The sequence below is a fragment of the Hippoglossus hippoglossus genome, chromosome 16, assembly GCF_009819705.1.
Source record: "Hippoglossus hippoglossus isolate fHipHip1 chromosome 16, fHipHip1.pri, whole genome shotgun sequence".
Classification (NCBI taxonomy): Eukaryota; Metazoa; Chordata; class Actinopteri; order Pleuronectiformes; family Pleuronectidae; genus Hippoglossus; species Hippoglossus hippoglossus.
In genome coordinates this window covers 3,136,120-3,157,909 of record NC_047166.1, presented here as the reverse complement: position 1 = coordinate 3,157,909, position 21,790 = coordinate 3,136,120, and the positions used below count along the sequence as shown (strand labels likewise).

The 21,790-nt window shown below is 43.6% G+C and overlaps 1 protein-coding gene across 2 annotated transcripts in view; it reads right to left on the bottom strand.

Moving 5' to 3' along the window:
* LOC117777087 (thrombospondin type-1 domain-containing protein 7A) overlaps positions 1-21,790 on the bottom strand; it is a 120,514-nt gene that overhangs the window by 71,741 nt on the left and 26,983 nt on the right. For both annotated transcript variants that reach the window (XM_034611609.1, XM_034611608.1), the window contains exons 2-3: positions 5,369-6,203; positions 167-415 (exon numbers count right to left, since the gene is read on the bottom strand). In XM_034611609.1, the coding sequence (XP_034467500.1) occupies positions 167-415; positions 5,369-6,203 (1,084 nt within the window). The remainder of the gene's footprint in view (positions 1-166; positions 416-5,368; positions 6,204-21,790) is intronic.

The window sequence follows — 21,790 nt, the reverse complement described above, 5'->3', positions numbered from 1 at the left end:
TGTGGGAGAAGAGTACAAGTGCAGCACATTTCCAATCTAACTTTTGAAGACAAAGATGGGTTCCTGTTTTTCATTAACATTATCTACACTGTGTAAGTACTTTCAGTTTAAAAGAGCCAAGAAGAAGGGTATCAGAAAACCCCCACAATCATCAGGAGAAACTCACGTGGCGCAGGGCGGCACGCCGTCCCCTTGAGGTTCACAGGACTCCAGCTCCTCCACCTGCGGGCACTCCGCCCCCTCGCCCACAGGGAACTGGAGCACCTGTCGGCTCCGGGTGCGATTTCCTCTGGGAAACACGGGGTCCACGCAGGTTTTGGAGCAAGGGCCCCAGTCGGTCCAGTCGGTCAGCTGGCAGTCTTTAGGGAGGACGCAGGACTGGACCGTCAGCGGCAGGTCCCTCATTGTACAGAGGCTGGGAGAAGATAAATGAGGAAGAGGAGGTGAGGTTAGGACGTGGAGGTTGAAGACAAGTTACAACAAACAGGATGTTTATCTAAAAATACACTGGTTTCCTTTGCTTCAAACCCAAAATGAATTATACAATGGAGACCTTGATAAAAAGTCCAGCACACAAGCACCAATAAACCACAACAAGTCATTTTTACATTGTAAGTTTAGTAAAGATTAAACAAACAAGATAAAACATGTTAATTTGTTAGATTTGGAAACGCTGGTAGGCTGATTAACTTTAGTTTCCCCCTTTCTTAATGTATTTATGCTAAGCTAAGTGGCCGTAGCATCACGTGTAGCATGAAGCAACTCTCGGGAATAGAACAAATAAAAGCAAATAAACCATAATCCACAACATGACCACATCTTTTCTACAAGTTACAACAATAAAAACTAATAATAATAACCCTGAGGCTACAGCCATACTAAAACATTTAACTTTTAAAACAACGTGATAAAACTTCAGAATCTGAAATAAACTCCGACTGCCACACTCCTTTTTAGGTGCTTGAAACCTCTGGAGTAGTTTGGACGCGGGCGTAAAGGTATTTCCCTGATGTGTGTTATAACTAACGCGTAGTAGCCTCAGAATGAAATACAATCAGGACACAAATAAGCCTCACAGCTGATCCGTTTATCCCTTTGTTATCCTCTGGCATCGAGCGGTCACACACCATATTTATGGTAAACAGAGCCGCGCGGTGCTCAGCTCACCGACGCCTCATTACAGTGAAGTTAAATCTTTCACTTACGTCTCGCTGCCGTCTTATTGTTAATGTGCCAAGATGCCTTAAAGCCACAGTTTATTGTCCGTGAACATGTCAGAGCAGCAGATATACGACACCATAACTGTTGTGCAATGCTTCACTTTAAACGCTCCGCCCGTCACTGGTGCTACATTCTGTCTTGAGCTTCCCGAGAGTGAACGTATTAAGAGTAAGAACATGTGGATGTGTGTGTGTGTGTGTGTGTGTGTGTGTGTGTGTGTGTGTGTGTGTGTGTGTGTGTGTGTGTGTGTATCTACAGTCTCATGCGTTCACACAACCAAAACAAGCTCTGATCAATTGTTCACACACATCTTTTGATCATGTAAATTGCGTTTAGATGTAATGAACAACCCGTCGTCTTTGGGCCCCTTTTAGAATCATTAGAAATTTGTTGTAACTAAAGCCGCCTGCTCGCTGCTGCTCAGTCTGGATGTCTTTCCCCTGGAGGCGCTGCAGCTGACAAGCTATTAGTGCTAATTACAGCTCTGCTTCATTTAGAAACCTCTCATTGAGGCGTTGCCGCCGCACTTCACCTCCAGCAACTCAGACCTTTGGTATAAATGTGTGAGCGGGGGTATGAGCTTTCTTCTTCTTCTTCTTCTTCTTCTTCTTCTTTAACTCCTGTGTCTTTGCAGATTAAAACACCTCTGCAGTCTTTGAAGTGGCACCGAGGCGACGCTGTGAAAAATCTCGGGTTTTGTTTTTCTGCCAAACACGCTCGGTGTGTCGGCTCATTTTACATCTGAGGCAAACAATGAGGAATATAAACAGCGAGCGCGCCGCACCGAGGGTCGTGGCTCGATTTTCCTGTCTCAGATGGAACTACTTGTGTTTTTAAAAAGCCCCTAATGCAGCCAATGACCTATTTCCACTGCAGCCGGATCCTTTGAGTCGCTGCCGTTTGTTGTGCGCGTGCCTGAGCATTTCTTTTTGTGGAGATTTCAAAGTTGCAAAGAAGAAGTCATTATTTCTTCATCTCAGTCATTCAGACGGAATGGGGACGCAATCATCCTCTATTTAAATAAGTGAGATAAAGTCTGAGGAACGCTCATTTTCAAACCTTTAGCTTTTTACAGAGGAACTTTAAACAATGGTGTGCGAGTGCTTTCAGACCAAATATATGTAGATTTTTATACTCCAACAACAGCATGCTGATTATTTGAAAAGCGTTCATCAGGACACTGCAGCTGAAATGGTCTAAACCACACTTCAATGTGGGTCAAGTGATTAAAGGAACATTTGACAAGTACAGAGAAAAGAAACTTTGCAATTGAAATCGTGGCACCATGCAATTATGTAATATTACACCCGCATCATTTTAAAAAAGGTCATGATACCAACACACACTGAGTCATATCGGAAGGTGCCATGTTTGGGATGAGCTGTGGACGACGGAGAAATTAAAAGCCCAGTGGCAGATGCTCATCAAACGAAATTGGAAATGAAGTGAGCAAGATGTTCAGAGAGCGTCTGGCTCCGATACGACGGGATCATCGCTTCGCCGGGAAGTTTGTTCCACTTTTTTCCGAAAGTGGCAAAAACAACTATGAATATTTCAGAACAAGAAATAAACAAGTCAAGGATTAATATTTATGCTCCTAAGGGCATGTGAGTTGTTTTCACGCTTCCTTTGAAATATTTGATCCCGGTTACGGCTGAGAGCTCGGCGCCAACAAAGCATTAATGAATAGATTTAGTACATAATTGATCAAATCCGGGAGTACAGTGGTATGTGACAGTTATGGGATGTGAACGGAGCCGCGCTCGGCTGACACCGTCGCTGATTGTTTCCTGGAGATCACAGACCTCATGAAAGCTCCAAACTCTACAAAGCAGCTGTGACATTTCAAGTTAGTTGAATCAACAGAAACATTTATTTTTGGAAGAATTGCTGACAATAGCATTCACACCTATTTTCTATATTCTGTCATGTTGCAGCGTAATTATTAAAAGGTTTAAATTATTACTTATGATTAAGAATTGAGACCCTTTGCGATGATGATGTTGAATTTTTAGCTCAGATGGATCCTGTTTGTCTTGATTTCTAGTCCATTGACTGGATCAGATTTACTTGTTGTAATCTGATCATGTACAACCTTCAAATTATTCAAAACAGTAATGGATTTAAAAAGATAAGTTGTACCAGACAATATTAACATTTGATCAGCAAAACACAGCTTTGTGTAAGTTCACGTCAGGACACAGAGGTCATACACCTGAGCTTTAATCAGCTGACACACAAACACATCAATCACAGCCAGTCTCCCATCGAGGTCGTCCATTTCAACCTGACGCCCTCCTCATTGATCCCTGCCTCATTCTGCAGTCTGGCGAGTTTTGTCCCCCCCCCCCCCGAGCCTCCACCTCTGCAGTTCAGAGTCTTAACCAGGCTCAAGAGTTTAAAGTGGAACCCCATGTCTTGCTTTGGACTCAGTCTTGCATTGCGCTCCCTGTTTAGCTTGGCGAGCTACTTGGCTAATCCAGGGAGCCGTCACCACCAGGCTTGAAAGTGTTTCCATGTGTTGCAGTGGATGGTTTGATTCTGACGAGAGAGTTCCTGACTGTAAAGATGAATTTTTTTTTGTCCATCGGTTAGAAATAAAGAAAATAGGTTAAGTTCTGTAAATGTTCTCGAATTCTTCCGCAATCACACTTAAGTGGACAGAACTTTAAAAGGGAGCTGGTTTCTTTCCCTTTGAGTCTTTTTAACATCACTTCAGCTGCAATCATCACATGGAGCACGAAATAAACGTCTGCAGTCATTAAACGCGTTTGACGAAAGGATTTGGGTTTGACACGTGAGATGAACAGGAGTGGAGGCATTTCCTCACTCTCAACACTTCCTGGCTGCAGCCGCACTTGGCTTTTCCGACATTGGATAATTATCTCGTGCCACAAGTCACAATGTAAATGTGCTTATTAAGTATAATAAATTCAGAAAATCAGCCCAGCCTGACACTTGCTAGTGGAACAATTAGACTGCAGCGTGTGCACCTCGTAAAAAAAGTTCAGAGAGGAATACATTCTCACTTAAACGTGCACTGTACAACTCCTAATGGAGCTCTCCTCTCTGCAGGCTGAGGGCACACTCATTTCTTCGGAGTAAATGTTTGATGTGCATTTTTATTTTTTTTGCAGTGAGATAAGTGGGAATTTAGAGGCATTTGATTCCACTCATTATCAGAAGTAATAATGTCAGGGTGAGAAGTTAGATCCCACTTTGGTTTACCAACTCTATAAAGGGAAGCACTTCTAGAGCGAGAGCGTGGATTCTGGATAGTGATGATTCACTGACCTAATCAAGTGATTATTTGTTTGATGGAGTTCCAACTTTGTATTTCATGACACTGCTCAGAGCTGCTGACTTGTTTAATCCCTCATACAAGCCAATTGCTTTGCAGCTTTAAGAAACAAACATGAAAATATGAAGTTTTGGTTTAGAAATATCCATCACATGCTGTTTTAAATTGTTGGCAACTTAGAAGAAAACTACAGCCTCGTGTGATAATATGTGTTTCGTTATGAACTAAGTCTTTCACGTCCCAGCAGGTTTAACTTTAAATTTGACTCTTGATTTGTTCCCTTATTCACTCAAAACCAGAGGACAAAACCCAGAATATTTGTCAAATCCAGTTAAGTGGCCGTGGCTGAGATTGACAGCATCATAAAGAAAGAGTTTCTTTGCCACTTCCATCCTCGGAAGTTGTCATGAAACACTCTGTGGTAGTTTGTGCTTCATTGCTCTGACAGCACGGTTAGTGACAAAGACGCAGCAGATAAACATGTCGCCTCCTGACAGGGGGAAGGGAAACTTTGAAGAGGACAAATTCGGCATCTTGTTTAGATGTTAGAAAACCCAGTGAGGTAAAGACTATACACCTCGACATCACAGCTACAGGGAAACATGACACTGAAAATATATAAATGGACAGTAATACAGTCAAGTAACAGGTTGTAAATATATAAAAAGTAAATTAAATTAATAATACATACAGCAGAAGGTAATTGTCTACAAATGAAACCGTTTTTAAGATATCATTTGAATGGATCTCTCGTCAATTCATGTCCTTGTCAGATAATTAAAGGGGTACACAGTAAACTAGTGCTGTGGAAAAAAAGATATTAACATAAAAAATATTGCCACTCACCTGCGTCCCGCAGCGCTCCCGTTCCTGTGCATGCAGATCACGTCCCGTGTCTGGTAGCCCACCTGGATGTCCCAGAACGGACTCTCCTGGCGGTTCAGTCGGTTCCTGGTCCGTTTCTTCTGGATAAGCTCCCTGGTCTCTGGATCTTTGACTCCCGGTCGGTCCCTGAGCCCCTGGCCTTTACCTTTCCTGCGCTTGGCTTGTCGTGCTGTCCGTGACTGTGCGAGGGCACAGGGGCTCCACGCTCCGATCCTCAGGCTGTACATGCCCTCTGGACCTGTGCAAGGCCCCAGTTTACAGGACTGGAACTCAGTTAGGTTGGGGCACACAGCGCCTCCAAAAAGTGGAGGGACCAGGACGCTGCGGACCCTGTTCCTGAGGCCTGTTCCACACGTTTTGGAGCAGGACGTCCATGGCGAATACTCAGAAACCACACAATCCTGGGGGCAAGGGATCAAACAGGCCTGTTCCAGGCGAGGCATGGGCTCAAAGTAATCACAGATGCAATCCTCAGCTGGAGTGCCATCTGACTTGAGTAAACAGTTCACCTCCCGCGTCTGAATGCCCTCTTCACCTCCACTGCACGTGAACGGCCGAGCGGCCCCAAAGGTCCTTGCCGACACTGGCACACACTCGTTCCAGGCACCTAGTTTCCAGTCATAGAGGTCCTTGTGCCAGTCGCACACACGGAAACAGTTCCTCTGGTTGGAGGGACGCTCGCCCTGGTCACAGTTGGTGTGAAGCGTCGTCCAGCCATCCACATGGGCACACCACACTGCCCGGCTTTGGCTGCCACCTGGGCCACAGTCACTGCCCATGCACCTTCCCCATGGACCTGGGAAACAAATGAAAACATTAAACCTTTTGGCTTCAGATGAAACTCCAAGAGAGACCGTCTGGTCCACTGTGCGAAACAACATCCCTCTACATCGAGAGACATCCAGACATGTTGGTTAGTTTATAATTAACAAACATCCTGTAGTTACAGTGATTAATATCACTGAAGATCAACGACGGCATTTAAAAATTCTCGTGCCTTTATACAAAAATCTATATTATACAAGCGCCTATTAGTCAAACACTTCAAATGTCTGACGCTGGACAAAACCAGAGGCAGCTCAGCGTGTTGTTAACTGAGGAAAAGCACAGAATGCTTTTTTCAAGGAGGACACAATAAATTCACAGACTCTTCTAATGTGGTCCTTGAAAAGCTTGTTGGCAGGAAAGTGCAGAAAATGTGACACAATAATCCGTCACCTTGCTTTGTGCTGCGCTCGGGTCAGACTCCACAATTCTGAGTGCGCGGTGAAAACTGTCTGACTGCTACAGTTTGCGTGGGGGGGTGCGGAGGGACGATAAGGAAATGCAAATACAACATTGCAGCAGTGGGTGAGAAAGGAAAAGTGTCTGGAAACCAGTTTGAGGCCACGAGCAATTTACCAAACTTTATTGGCAACAACAGGAATTATCAATAAAACCTATTCGTCTGAATACAACAAAGCCGGCGTGTCTTCTTTTACTAACTGCAGGGAAGTTTTATCAATATGAGCAGATTGTTGCAGTTCAATCATATGTTTAATTTGCCTGTATGATTTACATCCATTTTCAGTTTTAACATAAAAAACATATAAACTTAATTAAATGTAGAACATAAATGAAACAAGGACAATAACAGTGATATTTAAATAATAGCATGAAGAAATACAGTGTGTTTAAAATCATTAATAACCACATTTATTCAGTTTATTTGTTTTAGGTTAGAATGAAGCTTTTTAAAGTGTCAGCAAATCCCATGTAAAAAGTAATGTGTGCACCACACTCGTATGAATCTGTCAGTGGAGAAAGTCTCCAACAGATGCACATTAACTCCTGTGTAACACTTGTGAATATTTACACACCCTTTCAGTTTCTTAAATACTTCTTCTCATGTAAATACTTCTTCTCATGTATTTGCTCTGGACCCACACCAGGTGAGGAAGCACAGCGCTCTAAACCTTCCACTTTGCACAGCCTGTACTGAATCAAGAAAGGAAGCCAGGGCTCAGTGTTGTGTGTGTTTCCACAAATGAAACTTAGCTGACACCAGGAAAACTGTCTCCGCCCAGTCAATAGGTTTGAAAAACACTAATTAAGGAAGGGTGGCTGCTCTCACACACTGTTATCCAAAGGCTATTGATACTACAGCGGAATAGGAATCAAACTAATTGGGCTGCTTCACATTTCGCCTCCCATTAACCTCGTATTGATCGCAGGAGCATGTGGCCCCGGGGTGTCATCCACAGGGTTTCTGTAGGATTCAGAGGGGAAAACTAATTCAGCAGACAAATAATCTCAGTTGTTTACCTGAGAATCGATGTGGTGTTTACTTTTAATCCAATAATGGAGATAAAACCATCCTGGAAGTTTTGCCTTCAAGATAACCCCCCCCCCCCAGATCTAATCCAGGAAGTTCATTCAACACAGCTCTAGTCCTCATCTAACTAGAAGTGCGTTCAGAGAGCACGACCCCAGCCAAGACCCAACTGTCCCCTTATAGAACCACATCTAAATGAACTAGATCCTCCACACAATCACAGATATAAGTCCAGACTTCCAGGATTATTCTCTGACAAATCAATGAAAATATGGCAAAATACTTTATCTTGAAATGTTTAAGAAAGTGTTAAACAAATATTGGATCCCCACCGGAATTTAATGGAGTTTTTCCTGACCTATATCACATCATTCCACCAAGTTTTGTTGTGATCTATCAAGTAGTTTTTGTGTAATTCTGCCAACTAACAGACAACCAATGAACAAAAACATAACCTCCTTTAAAATAAAGGTCACAGTATTTGAGTTTTGTTCTTGTTTTCCATTCTTTACACAAACATTTATACTTTTTTATCCAAGTTCAAATCAGAGTGAGACCTTCGGAAAACGAACAAACAAATCCACAAACACACACTTTGGTAAAACTCAACATTTCCGAGCATCTGCCCGTTCCTGCAGGAGCAAGTTGTAGATTGAATGTACAGAGCCCCGACCTGTGCAATCTAAATGTAAATTCTGTTTTATCATCCAGCAACAAAAATACCTTTTTATCTGTGTGTTCATTATTATAGCTGATGAATTTACTGATAACCTCTGAAGACTTTGCTTTCTTGTGGGATTTCATGTTCAACGGGAAAACAGTGCTGTGTGTAACTCAATCAAAAGTTAGCGGGGCGAGCAAGCATCACTTTGCCACTGAAATACTGAGGAGGGAGAGAGAGAGAGAGAGAGAGGAAAAACAACAGTGTATTGTGTAGACTATACAAACAATGGAACTCTGGATGAGCACAGAATCCAAATTAATAAACTCAAAACTTCTCTCCTGATTTGACTCCTATGAAAACTCCTATGAAAACTATGATATTCAGTGCTGAGGTTCAGTGAAGTTTAAACACAGACAACAACTTGTCTATGGCTGATGGAAAGATGATAGTTTGTGTTGAAACAAGTACTTACTCTTATTAAAACATCCTCGTTTGCGTTAAAAGGAATATCTCTCAAATTAGCAGATTGTTGGTCTGCATTGGGAAACAAAAAAGCCATTTTCCAACTTTCTGGCTCGTTAATAACTTTACTTCGGACTTCCTCCCATGTGTCGGCCCACCGTGACGCCACCTTTTGGTTTGTGAAGTGACGTATAGGAGCGTTGAAGCCTCATAACTGGTGTTTATAGCGTTATCTTCAGGAGAGAAATTAAAAACCCATGCATGTCTGGAGTAGTGACCTCTGTCGATGTGTTTCTGCTGTCACCACAGCTCAGTGAGAGATGAGCTGTAGGATTGTGGTCAGTGTGTAGTAGATAAAGGAGTTACAGGAGACGACTGTTCTGATGGTGAATGTCTGAAATCTTAAAACCCAACTGTCAAGCCACAGTGGATCACACTGGAATCATATTTTTACACAGACTTTTCCTCTCTCTTGACATCAAAGCTGTGTCACAACTCAGGAGCCACATCCTTCAGAGGACGTGATCGACTTTGACCAAGTTGTCCGTGATGGTTGAGCCCAAATCAGACGATCCGGTCCACGGAATGTTTCCTATTAGTGTCAGGACTCTTAGCTTTTCATCTGAAGCTGCTCAGTCACCCACGTAGTTTCTTTTTCAGCTTTGTCACTGGCTCTTAATGATTCCTCCGATGGTTTGGCCCCCGACCGATCCTCCCATTGGATCCTTCGTTGCTCATTATTGAAAGGACGCATTGAAAGGAGCCTTCAGAAGGAGAAGGGCTCGTCGTGCTGCTGTGACGGAAAGATAATTCTTCCTTTTCAAGTTAGTGCAGAATTAAAGTTCGCGGCCACTTCCGCACCTTAAGGTACCTCTGCAGCCATTTCCATCAAACTTAACTTCAATCACAATAAAATGATCCTTTGTTTTACTCCGGGCCCCATGGAGCCGTCATCAGGGCCCCTGGGATCCCCCTGGCCCCATACTGAGGACCTCTGCTTTGAACCATATATGTGGAGTGTAATATCCTCACTGTTGGGGTGAGAGTCTGATCTCTGACTGGGCCTTGAGTGTCTATTTAATGAACAGCTTCGTTGTCCCTGCAGGGTCAGCTCCACTAATGAATGGGTCACACTGTAGCTCTCTCTCGCTCGCTCTCTCTCTTTCTGCTTGTGCTTGTTTGTCATTTCTCAAATCCGCAGCATCTCACACGCAGTAAACAGGAGCTCTCTTGCTCTCGACTCGGTCAGGGTTCATCTCGGGATCATCTCCGCTGTCGGTGCGGCGCTTCACTGCGATTCCTGTGTGCTGACTTCAAATCAGTCAGTCAAAATGAAGTTTTTTCCTAAAAGCAGTGCACAGACGGGCATAAAGTGGATGATCCCTTCCAGCTTTACTGGAAACTTGGCTGCAGCAGAACACTGTCAACCCTCCCATAGTGTATTGTCAGTGTGTATCTCCATGCTGTACAGTAACAGGAAGGAGCCGTCTGAAGGGTTTGAGCTAATGTACAAATTGTGTAAGGCTGCGGTCTCTGAGGAATTGGCTCTCCCACACAGCTCCAGCAAATGAGAATAGGTTCAGGCAACTTGTCAGATTAAATCCCAGCTTAGAAAGATGATTTTACCGAGGTCTGATTTTTACGCTTGACTATATTCATTTTGTGGATACGGCTGCTGACAGACAAACCTCACATGGTGATTTCATTGTATTATAAAGGTTTGTAAAAAAAGCCCGAGCAAATCAGCAGAACGCTCGAGTGAAGCTTGTTTAATGAGAAAGAGAATGAGAACGGTGTCTTAAATGTCAAGCAAACACGCCTGGAAATTGATCCATCGGTTTCACAGTTAAACTGCGAAATGTCCGGTTTGATTACACAACCACTTCTTGGTTTCAAAGCGGGGGGGGGGGGGGGGGGTTGCACAGTGATGCATGCCTCGCTGCAGAAGGCTCTGGGTTCGACTCCTGGTTCAGTCAGGGTCACATGCTTATTGGGTTTAGGTTGATTGGAGACTCTAACTTGACAGTAGGTGTGAATGTGAGTCAATGGTGGCAAACTGGCAACCATTGGCTCCATCGACCCTCAGAATAAGATGATGAGCAGATGATGGATGAATTCAAACCGGTGTTTCGAACGTCTGTGTTCCTGCTGCCTGGAAAGAAAATTGACTTTCTGAACGTTCAGCTCTCTGTGTACAGCAGCGTCACAGTTTAGACAGAATTAAACCATCTGAGCTACAATGTGATAATTGCATGTTTTCATCCCCTTTCGGGGGAAGTAAGTGTCACCACATCGAACTCGCCGTGTTGACTCACATTAAACTCAGCACAGCGTTTTTGTTTGCCAAGAGCTACAACACAAATCTGCTCTGCACGAGGCTGGGGCCAACTGTCCATTGTTAGTGTGTTGATAGAGGACAGGCTGCCATAACTACTGTTCCCAGACAGATAATGTGGCCATTCACAACATCGTATTCCTAATGGAGCAAAAAAAAATGTTGTAGCACAGAACGGACATCAGCCTTTTGGATGGAGTGTGCATCAGAGGTTCGCGTAGTAAAAAGCGAACTCTTAAAGGAGAAAGGAAAAGGACCAGAGGCCAATACTTAGCATCTGAAGGAATAGTTTGAGCAGCTTAGCATTCATGGATGATTGTTAACCCCGGCCTGCATTCAGTGTGATCGGTGCCCTGGGCTGAGCGGCACTAAGCCACATTGAACTGAGGCTCTCCACTCTCACTTGATCTAAATTTCATTAGCTGTAACACCACGATTGTGCTCGCATGGCTCGGAGGAGTTTCTTTGATCACTCTTTACTCATCACGTCCAGAACCAAACTGCGAGGCGGGCATTTCACACAGGCACACAATGTTAAATACTCTTCTTCATTCTTTATTTTCAACTCCTCTCCGCAGCAGCTGTTCGCTCCGGTCACCGAGTCGTGGTCTTTGCTGAACCACATGAATATTTGGAATAGAATCTTTCAGCTTTAAAGTTTAGGGTTTACATTTAAAACTGAAAGCTTAAAACAATATTCAAAGGTCCATACTGTAAGTCCTTTAAGTTATTGGTTGTAATAATGACTCCTCCTGTCTATACTGACTGTTTTAGATCTATAGAGTGTGGATACCCAACCCGAGCTTGCATGAGTCTGTCTGCACCTGCAACATTTCCAATAATATTGCAATGTCTCTTTGAAAAAAATGCATTTACCATGTTGACCAAAGTAAAACTGCACATTCACGTTGAAGAAATCAGCATCATTACATTTCTAAGCACCTGGAATGCAGCAGAAGAAAAGGACAAGAGGCCAAAAGTGAGCATCAGAAAGGAAGAGATTAGTTGTGTTGTTCTGTTGTAATAGATTAGTTGTGTTGTTCTGTTGGCTCATAAACTCCCCCAGATGTTGGAGGAGTGACGAGATGAAACATTGAAACACCTGCAGCTTGTAACACCGCTTCTCCATTCGTCACCACAGCAACAGCAACAAGAAAGTGTCTGAGACTTCAAACTATCTCTTTCTTGCTTCAAAACTCCGGCGACCACAGATTCCAACACGCCACAGGAAACAGACGTCTGTCAGAAAAAATGTCAAATGCTAAAAAATTCAGCAGCAAATCAAATCCACTCTGTTATTTTCCATTTAGGAACTAATAAATGACTCACATGACAATTAAATCCACAAGCAAACAAGCCCTGGTTGCAAAGGTTTAACACAACAACACGTCACTGCTCGTCCACGCTCCAGGGGAGAAGCCGGTTTCCTTCCAAAACAAACAGAGCAGGTAACCTTGACATTTATGAGAACAAACATAATTATCTGGAAAACATCAGTCTTCTAACACGTGGCTGAGTCCTCTACCTCACAGAGACCACAGCCCCTCATACTCCGGGGTGCGGCAGAGGCTGAGGGGGGTAGAGCGATTGTCCTCTAACCAGAAGGTCGGTGGTTCGAATCCGGTCTGCCCGATCACACATGCCAAAGGGAAACTAGAATCTTGAAAAGCTCTGTATGAATACAGACCATTCACACTGTATTGGTCTTATTAATATGAGTAACTGTCCTGGCGTCCAGTACGTTGCTGACGTACACAGGCCAAACACATCCTGTACATCAGTGGCTCCCAAGCTGGTGCAGTGAAGGTTGAATAATAAATACTTTATACACTCCAGGAAAGTTTGCAGAAGTTGCTTCACTGTTAAGTTAATGTGACAGAGACAGTGAACCAGCTCTGCTCCGAATGAGAAAAGAGATATCTCGATATATCTCAATGCAGGAGACGGATCCAGCTGCTTATCGTTAAAACGTCAACGTGGTTTTCACCTATTACTGTGAAATAAGGTACTGGACACTATATATAATGTTTAATGTGCGGGAAAATCTAAAAAATGATTGAGATTCAGTGCAGTGAAGTAAAACGTTGAGAGAAATGCAGCATTTGGGAAAAACTCACTTTTCAATTACAACTTTCAGTTTAAACCATTGTTAGTAAACTCTAAAACCTTTTGGGATTTTGAACAGTTGGTTGAGCAAAGCAATGTTATGACATTTTATAATGAATTGTTTTTAGTCTCCTGAGGTTTTATGGACTCAACAAAAAATGTATTATAATTATGTGTTATTTGGATAGCAGCATTTTGGGGACATTGAATCGTGAATATAGAAATCACTTAAATATACATGACAACTACACAGAGGTAAATCACATTGATGTCGGGAAACTCAAGATGGGCAGATCTTTCTTGCAGTTTGGTCCTAATTAGTTCACATTTGTTGATTGTTGTGCTATAAACATCCTAAGTTTAATATTTTTCTCTTTATGTTACACAACTGTCTGATGAGCTGATAATGAATAGAAATGACTGACTGTGTGGAGCTTAGCAACCGCTAATGTGGAGGCTAATGTGGAAGCTAATAAGAACTGAACACTGGTCTCCAGTTAAAGAACAGGGGAGTTTCTCAAGCTGTGTAATTGTACTCAACATGTTTGAAGAAGATGATGTCTTCACCGCCCTCCGGAGCAACGATGAAGATGTCACAGAGTACAGTGTTTTTTTTTTTCTCCTGTCGGTGCACAAGTAATAATGATGATATTTTGACAGTGGGGACGACTGTGCAAGTGTTTTCTTGTTCTATTTGGAATAAATGTCTCTGTAGTGGATTGAAAACAAATGTAAATGTGATGTGTGATGAATGTGCATGAAATTCAGAGAAATGATCTTCCTTCGCAAAAATTAGGGACAATGTTTGTCTTCATTTTCTTAATGCGCGTTAAAACAGAAGCTGAACGTCAATGTGGAAAAAAACAAAGAAAGAGCGAGACACATGGGTAATAAAGTCCCCAGAACAGTCTTTAAGGCTGTGGCAAGGAAAAGTACGCTCAGAATATCAAGTAGAGACACTGAGGAGAAACACAATAAATAACAGAGACCTTACCGATCACTGTCAAGGCACAAATAAATACGAGTGTGCTCTGGTGCACTGTTTTATCTTTATTTGCAAAGAAATGGATGCTCCTACTCTGTAGTGAAGTGATACAAACATTATAAACACATTTATACCCATGAGCTGTCCAGTTCGACCTGAATCCTCCACCGCTGGTCACCGAGACAGCCTGACTCAAATGTGAGCTGACGGGGCCGTGGATGTCTTCCCTAAAGGGGTGTGATAGCTTGGCGAAGGGTGTGGGGGTGTGTGTGTGTGTGTGTGTGTGTGTGGGGGGGGGGGGGATGGGGGTGAGGCAGGTTGCGGTGCCACACACAGAGTTTTCAGAGGCTCAGTGATTCTGCCCTGTGGATGAAAGCCTCTGGTCGGTGAGACGCTGCACTGGCAGGCTTCACAAGCGCAGCAGTGACACAGACTGTTCAAGGCGTTTTTTACTGCGAGCATGAAAACTAAAGAAAGAATGAGCAGTACACACAGCGGGGAGACTTGTTCTCCCACTGGAGGGTGTGCTGCTCGTCGTGGGTGTGGCGTTTCATCTCCAGCTCAGACCCACAAACATACAATATGTATGCGTCTGGCTGCAGCCATTCCAGGACCGATGCAACAACAAAGGCGTGATGACATGTTGCAGTACTGGGCTCAAACTAGGTGTCAGACAGGCAGCCTCCCCGAGCCAGACCACTCTGACATCCATTTTTAAGCACTTTATGATGTCTTGTCCACCCCTGATGTGCAGCGCGTGGAGACAGCATCAAGAATCCAAAATATATCCCGAGGAAAACAATCGGGTGGCGTGAGGCTGAACAAAACTTCTGTCATGTTTTGAAACATTTCTTGGGGATGAGGGACTGAACTTTCACTGCACGGTGATATTTGACTGCCCAACTTTTCTATGGAGTGATAATGTGTCTGTCAGGCACATAGTCTTTATACGCTCACATTAATTACAAGCCTTGAATAAAGCATTTCCAACCTGTTGCTGATGTGATCCAGCTGAGCAGGAAGGTCGACCTGAGAGAAAACCTGTGATATTCTCCTCCATCAAGCAAAAAACATGCAATACTAAATTCCTCAGTACCATCTGAGTGTTCTGTGTTTATGTCTCGGGCTCTGCTTCCCTGCCGAGTATGGAAATAGATATTTTGTCGGTCCACTGAGGCAGCGGGATTTCTGCCCGTTCTGCTGATGGCCTGACAGACAAAGACAAATCGGTCGATGTACTCTTGAGACCGAGAGGATGAGATTAAGTGAGAAAGAGAGAGACAGATATACAATGACGTAATGGGACAACACACTATGTGAGGGACCTTTTACATTATTGTAATAAATAGGAGACTCTGAATATGCCTACGGGGGGGGGGCGACGCACCTTCAGCCAACAAAATCTGCCACAAGCCACAATCTTTTCTAACCTTAACCTAAATGCATCTGTTGCCTGAAACAACAGATGATACTGAGAAGTAGTGTGTGACCTGCGTCCACCCTGACCACCTCCAATGACTCCACTATATAAGTGTAGTGGTGGGTTCATTTAAAAAACATTTCTCTAAGCATGTTTCAAGCAGTTAACACATAAGCCACCACAATGTAACTGAGAAACCAGTTTGGACTCATAAAAACGCACTTTCTAGGAGACTTGGTTGGTATATGAGTAGTTTTACTTCACTCCTGATGCAAAACAAACTTTTCCCTGCTGCTTTACATCCCAATTCCTCCACAGGCAAACCAGTGGGAGGCTTTAGTGTGAAGCAGCTCCAGGAAACTTTATTTGCAGGGATATGGTTAAACTGAAAACCGATCTATATACAACAGGATATGGAAGCATTCGTTATCACCTTCACGGATACAAGCATAGCACAGAGAAACAGTACGAGACAAAACAGCTGCAGTATAATCAAATGAGCAGCAGAGGATACTTTGCTTTCTACGTTTCTGTCATCAAGGTCACACCTGAGACTCTTGTGATAATCCCTGTTGTTACATTGCGATGAACTCTTCATGGGTTAAACCACTTCCAACTTGTGCCACCATCGAAACCATTCCCCTTCCCCTTCGTTCTGTTCATGTCTGTGCGCAGCTAGTATTATATCTAGTATTTCTGGCATCTATTTTGACGCACTGCATGAAATAAAACGATCGATTGCTGTGCCCAATGCTCATTGATTGTCTCCGGACCCACACGGCTCTCCACGTCTTATGGGTCGGGCTATAATCAGGTTGTCTGACCTCGACATAACGTGGACATTCTTTCTAGCGAGAGACTTCACGGATAAATATCGAATTTAATTGTTCAATTAACCATGTTCCTCCATTGTGTCGGAGGTAAGGCACATGTGAAAATACTGTGACTGTACAGGTTAAAAATATCCACTAGAGGTGAGAAAATCACAGTGATACAAGATATTTAACATGGAGTGAATCCGCTGTGTTAAAGGCTCCCTACAATGTGTATCTACATTATCTGCTGTTCCAAATCCCCTTGTGACAGTAATATCCAGCCATGTGCATGATAATCTTTTGTATTTCGTGGATTAAGCTCACGCTGTGTGGATTTTCTTGATGGGGGGGGGCGGGGATGCAAAAGAAGTGGCAATCTCCGAATGAATGTACACGAGAGGAAAGTGCAAGCGCGGCTGCGGGCTTTAACATCCCCCATGTGAGATGCACACAAATCACAGGTTACAGGTGAGATGTGTGTTATTTCCTGCGTGTGTATCCGTGGCACATGAGCCAGAGTGTATCTGCATGTGTGTTGTTCTGCTGCCACTGTTGCTCTAGGGGGGGTGGGGTTGATGATGTAGCTGTCACTTTATTAAGATAAATTTTCCAATCACATGGCGAGATCTCCCACCCTCAGGAGCGCCAGCTTCGGGGATTAGATTATCGCCTCCCACAATGCATCACGCTTTACATCCCAATCCAATAGGCAAGCAGTGGCGGAGTGGGGGTGCTGTGCAGCCTCCCTCTCCCCAAACGAGAGGTTTAAAATTAGCTGCAGGTAAACGCAGTAAATCGCAGGAACAATGAGAATTAACGTGATACTTTTAGGAATCGAGCTAATTTAACAACACTGAATGTCGGAGGGTTTTTGCAGCGAGATGATTGGTGTTCGTGAACTCGAATGAATCAGTGCAAATGAGAGCATTACCAATGATTTGTTATGTGCATCATGCTTCCATTTGGATTTTCTCATTCTGGCCGACAGGTAGAATCACACAGAAAAGCCAAGATAAGGAAGTAATGTGCTGAGGCAACAACAATAAGCTCACATGGGAGACACAGCGGAACATGACACCGATGGTAATTATTACTGCTCACTCAAGACCGATACTGTGAGAGGGAAGCTTACACAAGCTGCTTTTAAAAAAGTCAATTTCATTATTTCAGTGTCACGCTCAGCTACGGGGAGATTCAAGTATTCCCAAGCAGGCACTTCATATCAAGCCAAGTGTTAGGACTGGAACATTTTCATTTTTCTGCTTCAGCAAAGCTTGGAATTAGACAACAATGCAATTACAATCATCTCATAATCCTATAACAATTACCCCAGAAGATGGTTTGAGTAAATGGGCGAGATTCTAAAGAGGCATTCGGCGAATTCACAATTTGACACTTAAATTGATAAATGGAGGATAAAACAGAGCCCGAAATAAATAGTTTTAACATAAGACCTGGATCAGAGAATAGAATCTGCTTTGTTTCGCCAAGCTGAAGCTGAAAACCACCATTTTGAACATGCTGTTAGGAAGCAGTAATTAAAGTGTTAGCTCTCCATCAAACACAGCTGAGCATCTGTGTTTTCAACAGTGTGTCATGTTCACTCTCTGGTGAGCTGAATGTCCTTGGAACGGAGTGAGAAAGATTTTGTGATTTTGAAAAGTAACACCCCACTAATCTATGTTCATGTCACTTCAAGCTGAAAAGCTTTACAGCTTATTGTTGTTGGTATTTCTCCCCCCACGTGCAAATAGTTCACCAAAACAAACCAAACAAGCCCGAGCAGTTCTCCCATAGACTGTATGTACTCAGTGCTTTCATCTAAATGCTAATGGCAGCATGCATGCGCACAGTGACAATGCTAACATGCGGATGCTAACCAGGTATAATGTTAGATATATTCATCATCTTCATTGAGGACACTAGCATGCTAACAGTTGCTAATTAATAATGAATTGATAATCTTTGTTCCTGTACCTCTGATCTGGTTAGTTTGGGTTTCACGTTGTAATTTAGGGATTTTAACGTCTTTGAATGAAGTGCATAGAAAAAAGAGAAGCAGTCTTTCCAATAGAAGGTTGGTAGACGAAGGAAGACAGAACGTTTTTCATGAACAGCAGCATCACACATCTGTTTTGTCTTCAGATTGAACAAACGAGCGACACATTTAAAGTTTCTATTCTGTTTTCATCGTCTGACCACGGTGGTAAATGCGATTGGCATCTTGTGAATATCCTACAAAAGATTTTGTGCATTCTTAGTTTTAAAAATCACGGAGGTGTCTGAGTTGAATTTACACAAATCTACAGCAGCGTTTACAACAATAAGACTCTGAAAGTTTGTAATTAATTGAAAGTTCAAGAAACGAAGTCGGCTACATTCTTCTGATTCAGCAGTGGTGATGCAACATCGATGGTAAATCACCTCCTGTCAGGTTATAAATGCAGGTAGCAGCAGGGGGTCTTGTTTTACCAACTGGTTAAACACACTGGATTTAAGGAAGTAACACTTCTAGGCCAGTTGCTGCTCAACTCACTGAGGTGCAGGCCCACTTTAGGGCCTGAGGGGGGGGGACTGGTTCTTGGATTCTGATTCTGCAGCAATATGGAAGTGGGAGTTATTGGACAGGGAACATGGATTTCAGAGCCAAGCTTGAGTCGAAGCGTGCACACATATGCACACGTGCACATCCTGAAACATTCAAACACACATATATGCACGCACGCGCACATACACATGCACACAGCAGGCCAAAGTAGACAGACTGTGATCGTATCACCACATCGACCCACTGCCTTCTGTTACTTATTTTCATGCTCGCCTTCATTTCATGTCACACACTCAAGTGTATGATGAAAACAGAGAAGCAGGAGGTGAAATCAGGGTGAAAACCTTTTCATAATTAGGCTCCAAATTGCAATCAGAAACGTTGCTTTGTATCCTCGCTGTTGCATTTGATCGACTTTGTTTTTCCGTTTTAGTCTGAGAAAAACAAAAGAGGCAGGAACACATTTTATTGCACTTGGCTTGAGTTCCTCGTGAGTAAAACGGGTCACATGGAGCAAACAGCTGCTGCGTCTGAACTGCTGCATTACAGAAAAAGTTGAAAAGACGTCTCTGTAATCCGACAGACAGTAAACACCTGTACGTGTTGTCAAACCCACGAAGACAAGATGTTAAAAAACAGAGCACAGATGCCTTCGTGTGCAGGAAGCATGTGCAAGAGTGAACCTTCCCTGACCCCCCCCTCATCTGTTCCTTCTGCAATAAATACACAGTATAATTTATTCATTCTGGAGATTAAGGTCAGGTAGAGGTAGCTGCTCATCCCTTGAGTCACTTCTTTCTAATGACTTTTTTGGGGCAGGGTGGTTCACACAGAGTTAACTGAGCACGGCCGGGAGGTGTTTCTGCTGCTGGTTGCTCAGCAGAGTAATGAGACTTTTCCAACCAACATGGCGTCCAAGCCGACATCGTCCCTGACTGCTGGTCCACGGGGACGTCTTGTTAGGATGCTGAGCTATAATCGTGCGATATGTTGACAGGGGGCAGATAAAGAGAAAGGGCAGAAAGGACGCGTCCTAACATCTTGTGGCTGGGTTACCAATATCTCTGGTATCAGCTGTGAGTGGTTAAACATGTGACTATTTATATTCTGTCACATTCGACACTCCTCTCGATGCCTTGAAGAGGCAAAACAAACTCTCTCCTTTGATACCTTCGAATAATAGGCTGCTTTTATTTCTCTTTGTCGCCGCTCATATCGGATTCTGAAACAGCCGTGGGACAAATGATTGATTACTATAAAACCTGTCAGGTTCCCTCACTCTCCCAGTTGTGTGAAGACTCCCACAGCCAGGAATAGATCTAAAGACTGACAGCTGCCTCTCCCATAGGACGCAGGCCTCTTGCTTGTGCTAATTTGTGCCAGTGCCTACGCATGAGGAGGTGGGAGCATATAATACCGGAGAGGTTTGGGCACACTTGTCAGAGTGAGTCAGTCTGCCTTGATTGAGTGTAGGTTTCTGGTGCAGCTGATTTTGTATGTACAGTTTCATGTTTACTCTGCAGCATGTGTGCATCTCTGTGTACCATGTTTAATTTAGCGTACAGTATAGAAGCCTTTGTTGTGAGGCCGGGTTTTGCATACAAATACCGCAGCTCTATCTTACAGACTCCAGTAGTGCATTCTCCATGGGGGATCCCACATTTAAAGAAATGACACACAACCGTCCACAATTTCAACTCTGCAACTATAAGAACAAATGTTTGAATAATTCATTTGTGCTGCTGCACGCATCCTATGTGCAACAGAAATAGCGGCGATAGCTCCGGCGTGGCATCGCTGCGAGATTAAAGAAGCGCGGGGTGCAGAGCTCTGATGTTGTCGCCGGCCTTTCAGAGCGGCGGTGAATAACTGTCAAACGGTGGAGGCAGATGAAGGCCTTCTCCGAGATAGAGGGAATTTGATCCAGTTTGTACCAGATGCCAGACGATGAAACAATCCTACTGTGAACATTAGTGTTGAGCAGGAGGATTCACATTCAATTCACATTTAGTCCATTGAAGGGAACCTGAGCTCTGTGCATTGCAGGTGCACACAGTGGTTAACCTTGCAAGTGAGGCTATTTCTGGTGTTTGTGATGATGTACAGCCGTTAAGACTGAAACAGCTTCTGCTGGCAGGTGGCCAGGGCTCGATGTCCGCTCCACGCGACACCGGACTGACAAGCGTCGTTGCACCTAATCACATCAAGATGCAGAAAGGAACCCGGAGAGAAGGCTGCCACCTGGGCACTGCGGGAAGAGCCGGGGGTGAGGAGTGGAAGTGAGGAAGCTCTCAAGCTTTTCCATCCGGAGTCTGAAGCCCAGATCTCGGTCTCTGATCCTCAGACTCCCCTCTCCCATCCTCCCCACTTGTTAATTGGCTAGATGGGGAGATTATAGAGCCCCTGGGAGACGGTTGCTAGGATATTGATGGCAGCCAAAGGACAGACACGGCTCTGGACATTTGTCGTCTGTCTTTGGTGTAAAGGTCTCACCATTCGATTTTTCCAAAGGACACCGATGTTTTTTTAGTTTTTTAATCATTTTTCCTGGCAGCTTTAACCAAATTGACAACGGATTATTGAATATCACGTTTATGTCAAAGAACAATAGTTTCAACTGAGGAATTACACAAATCAGAATGTAATTTAATCTGATAAATGACTAATAATAAAGTGTATCCAACCTGTACAAGGAAGAAAGGGAATACCTCCATGCACGGTGAATTATCATATT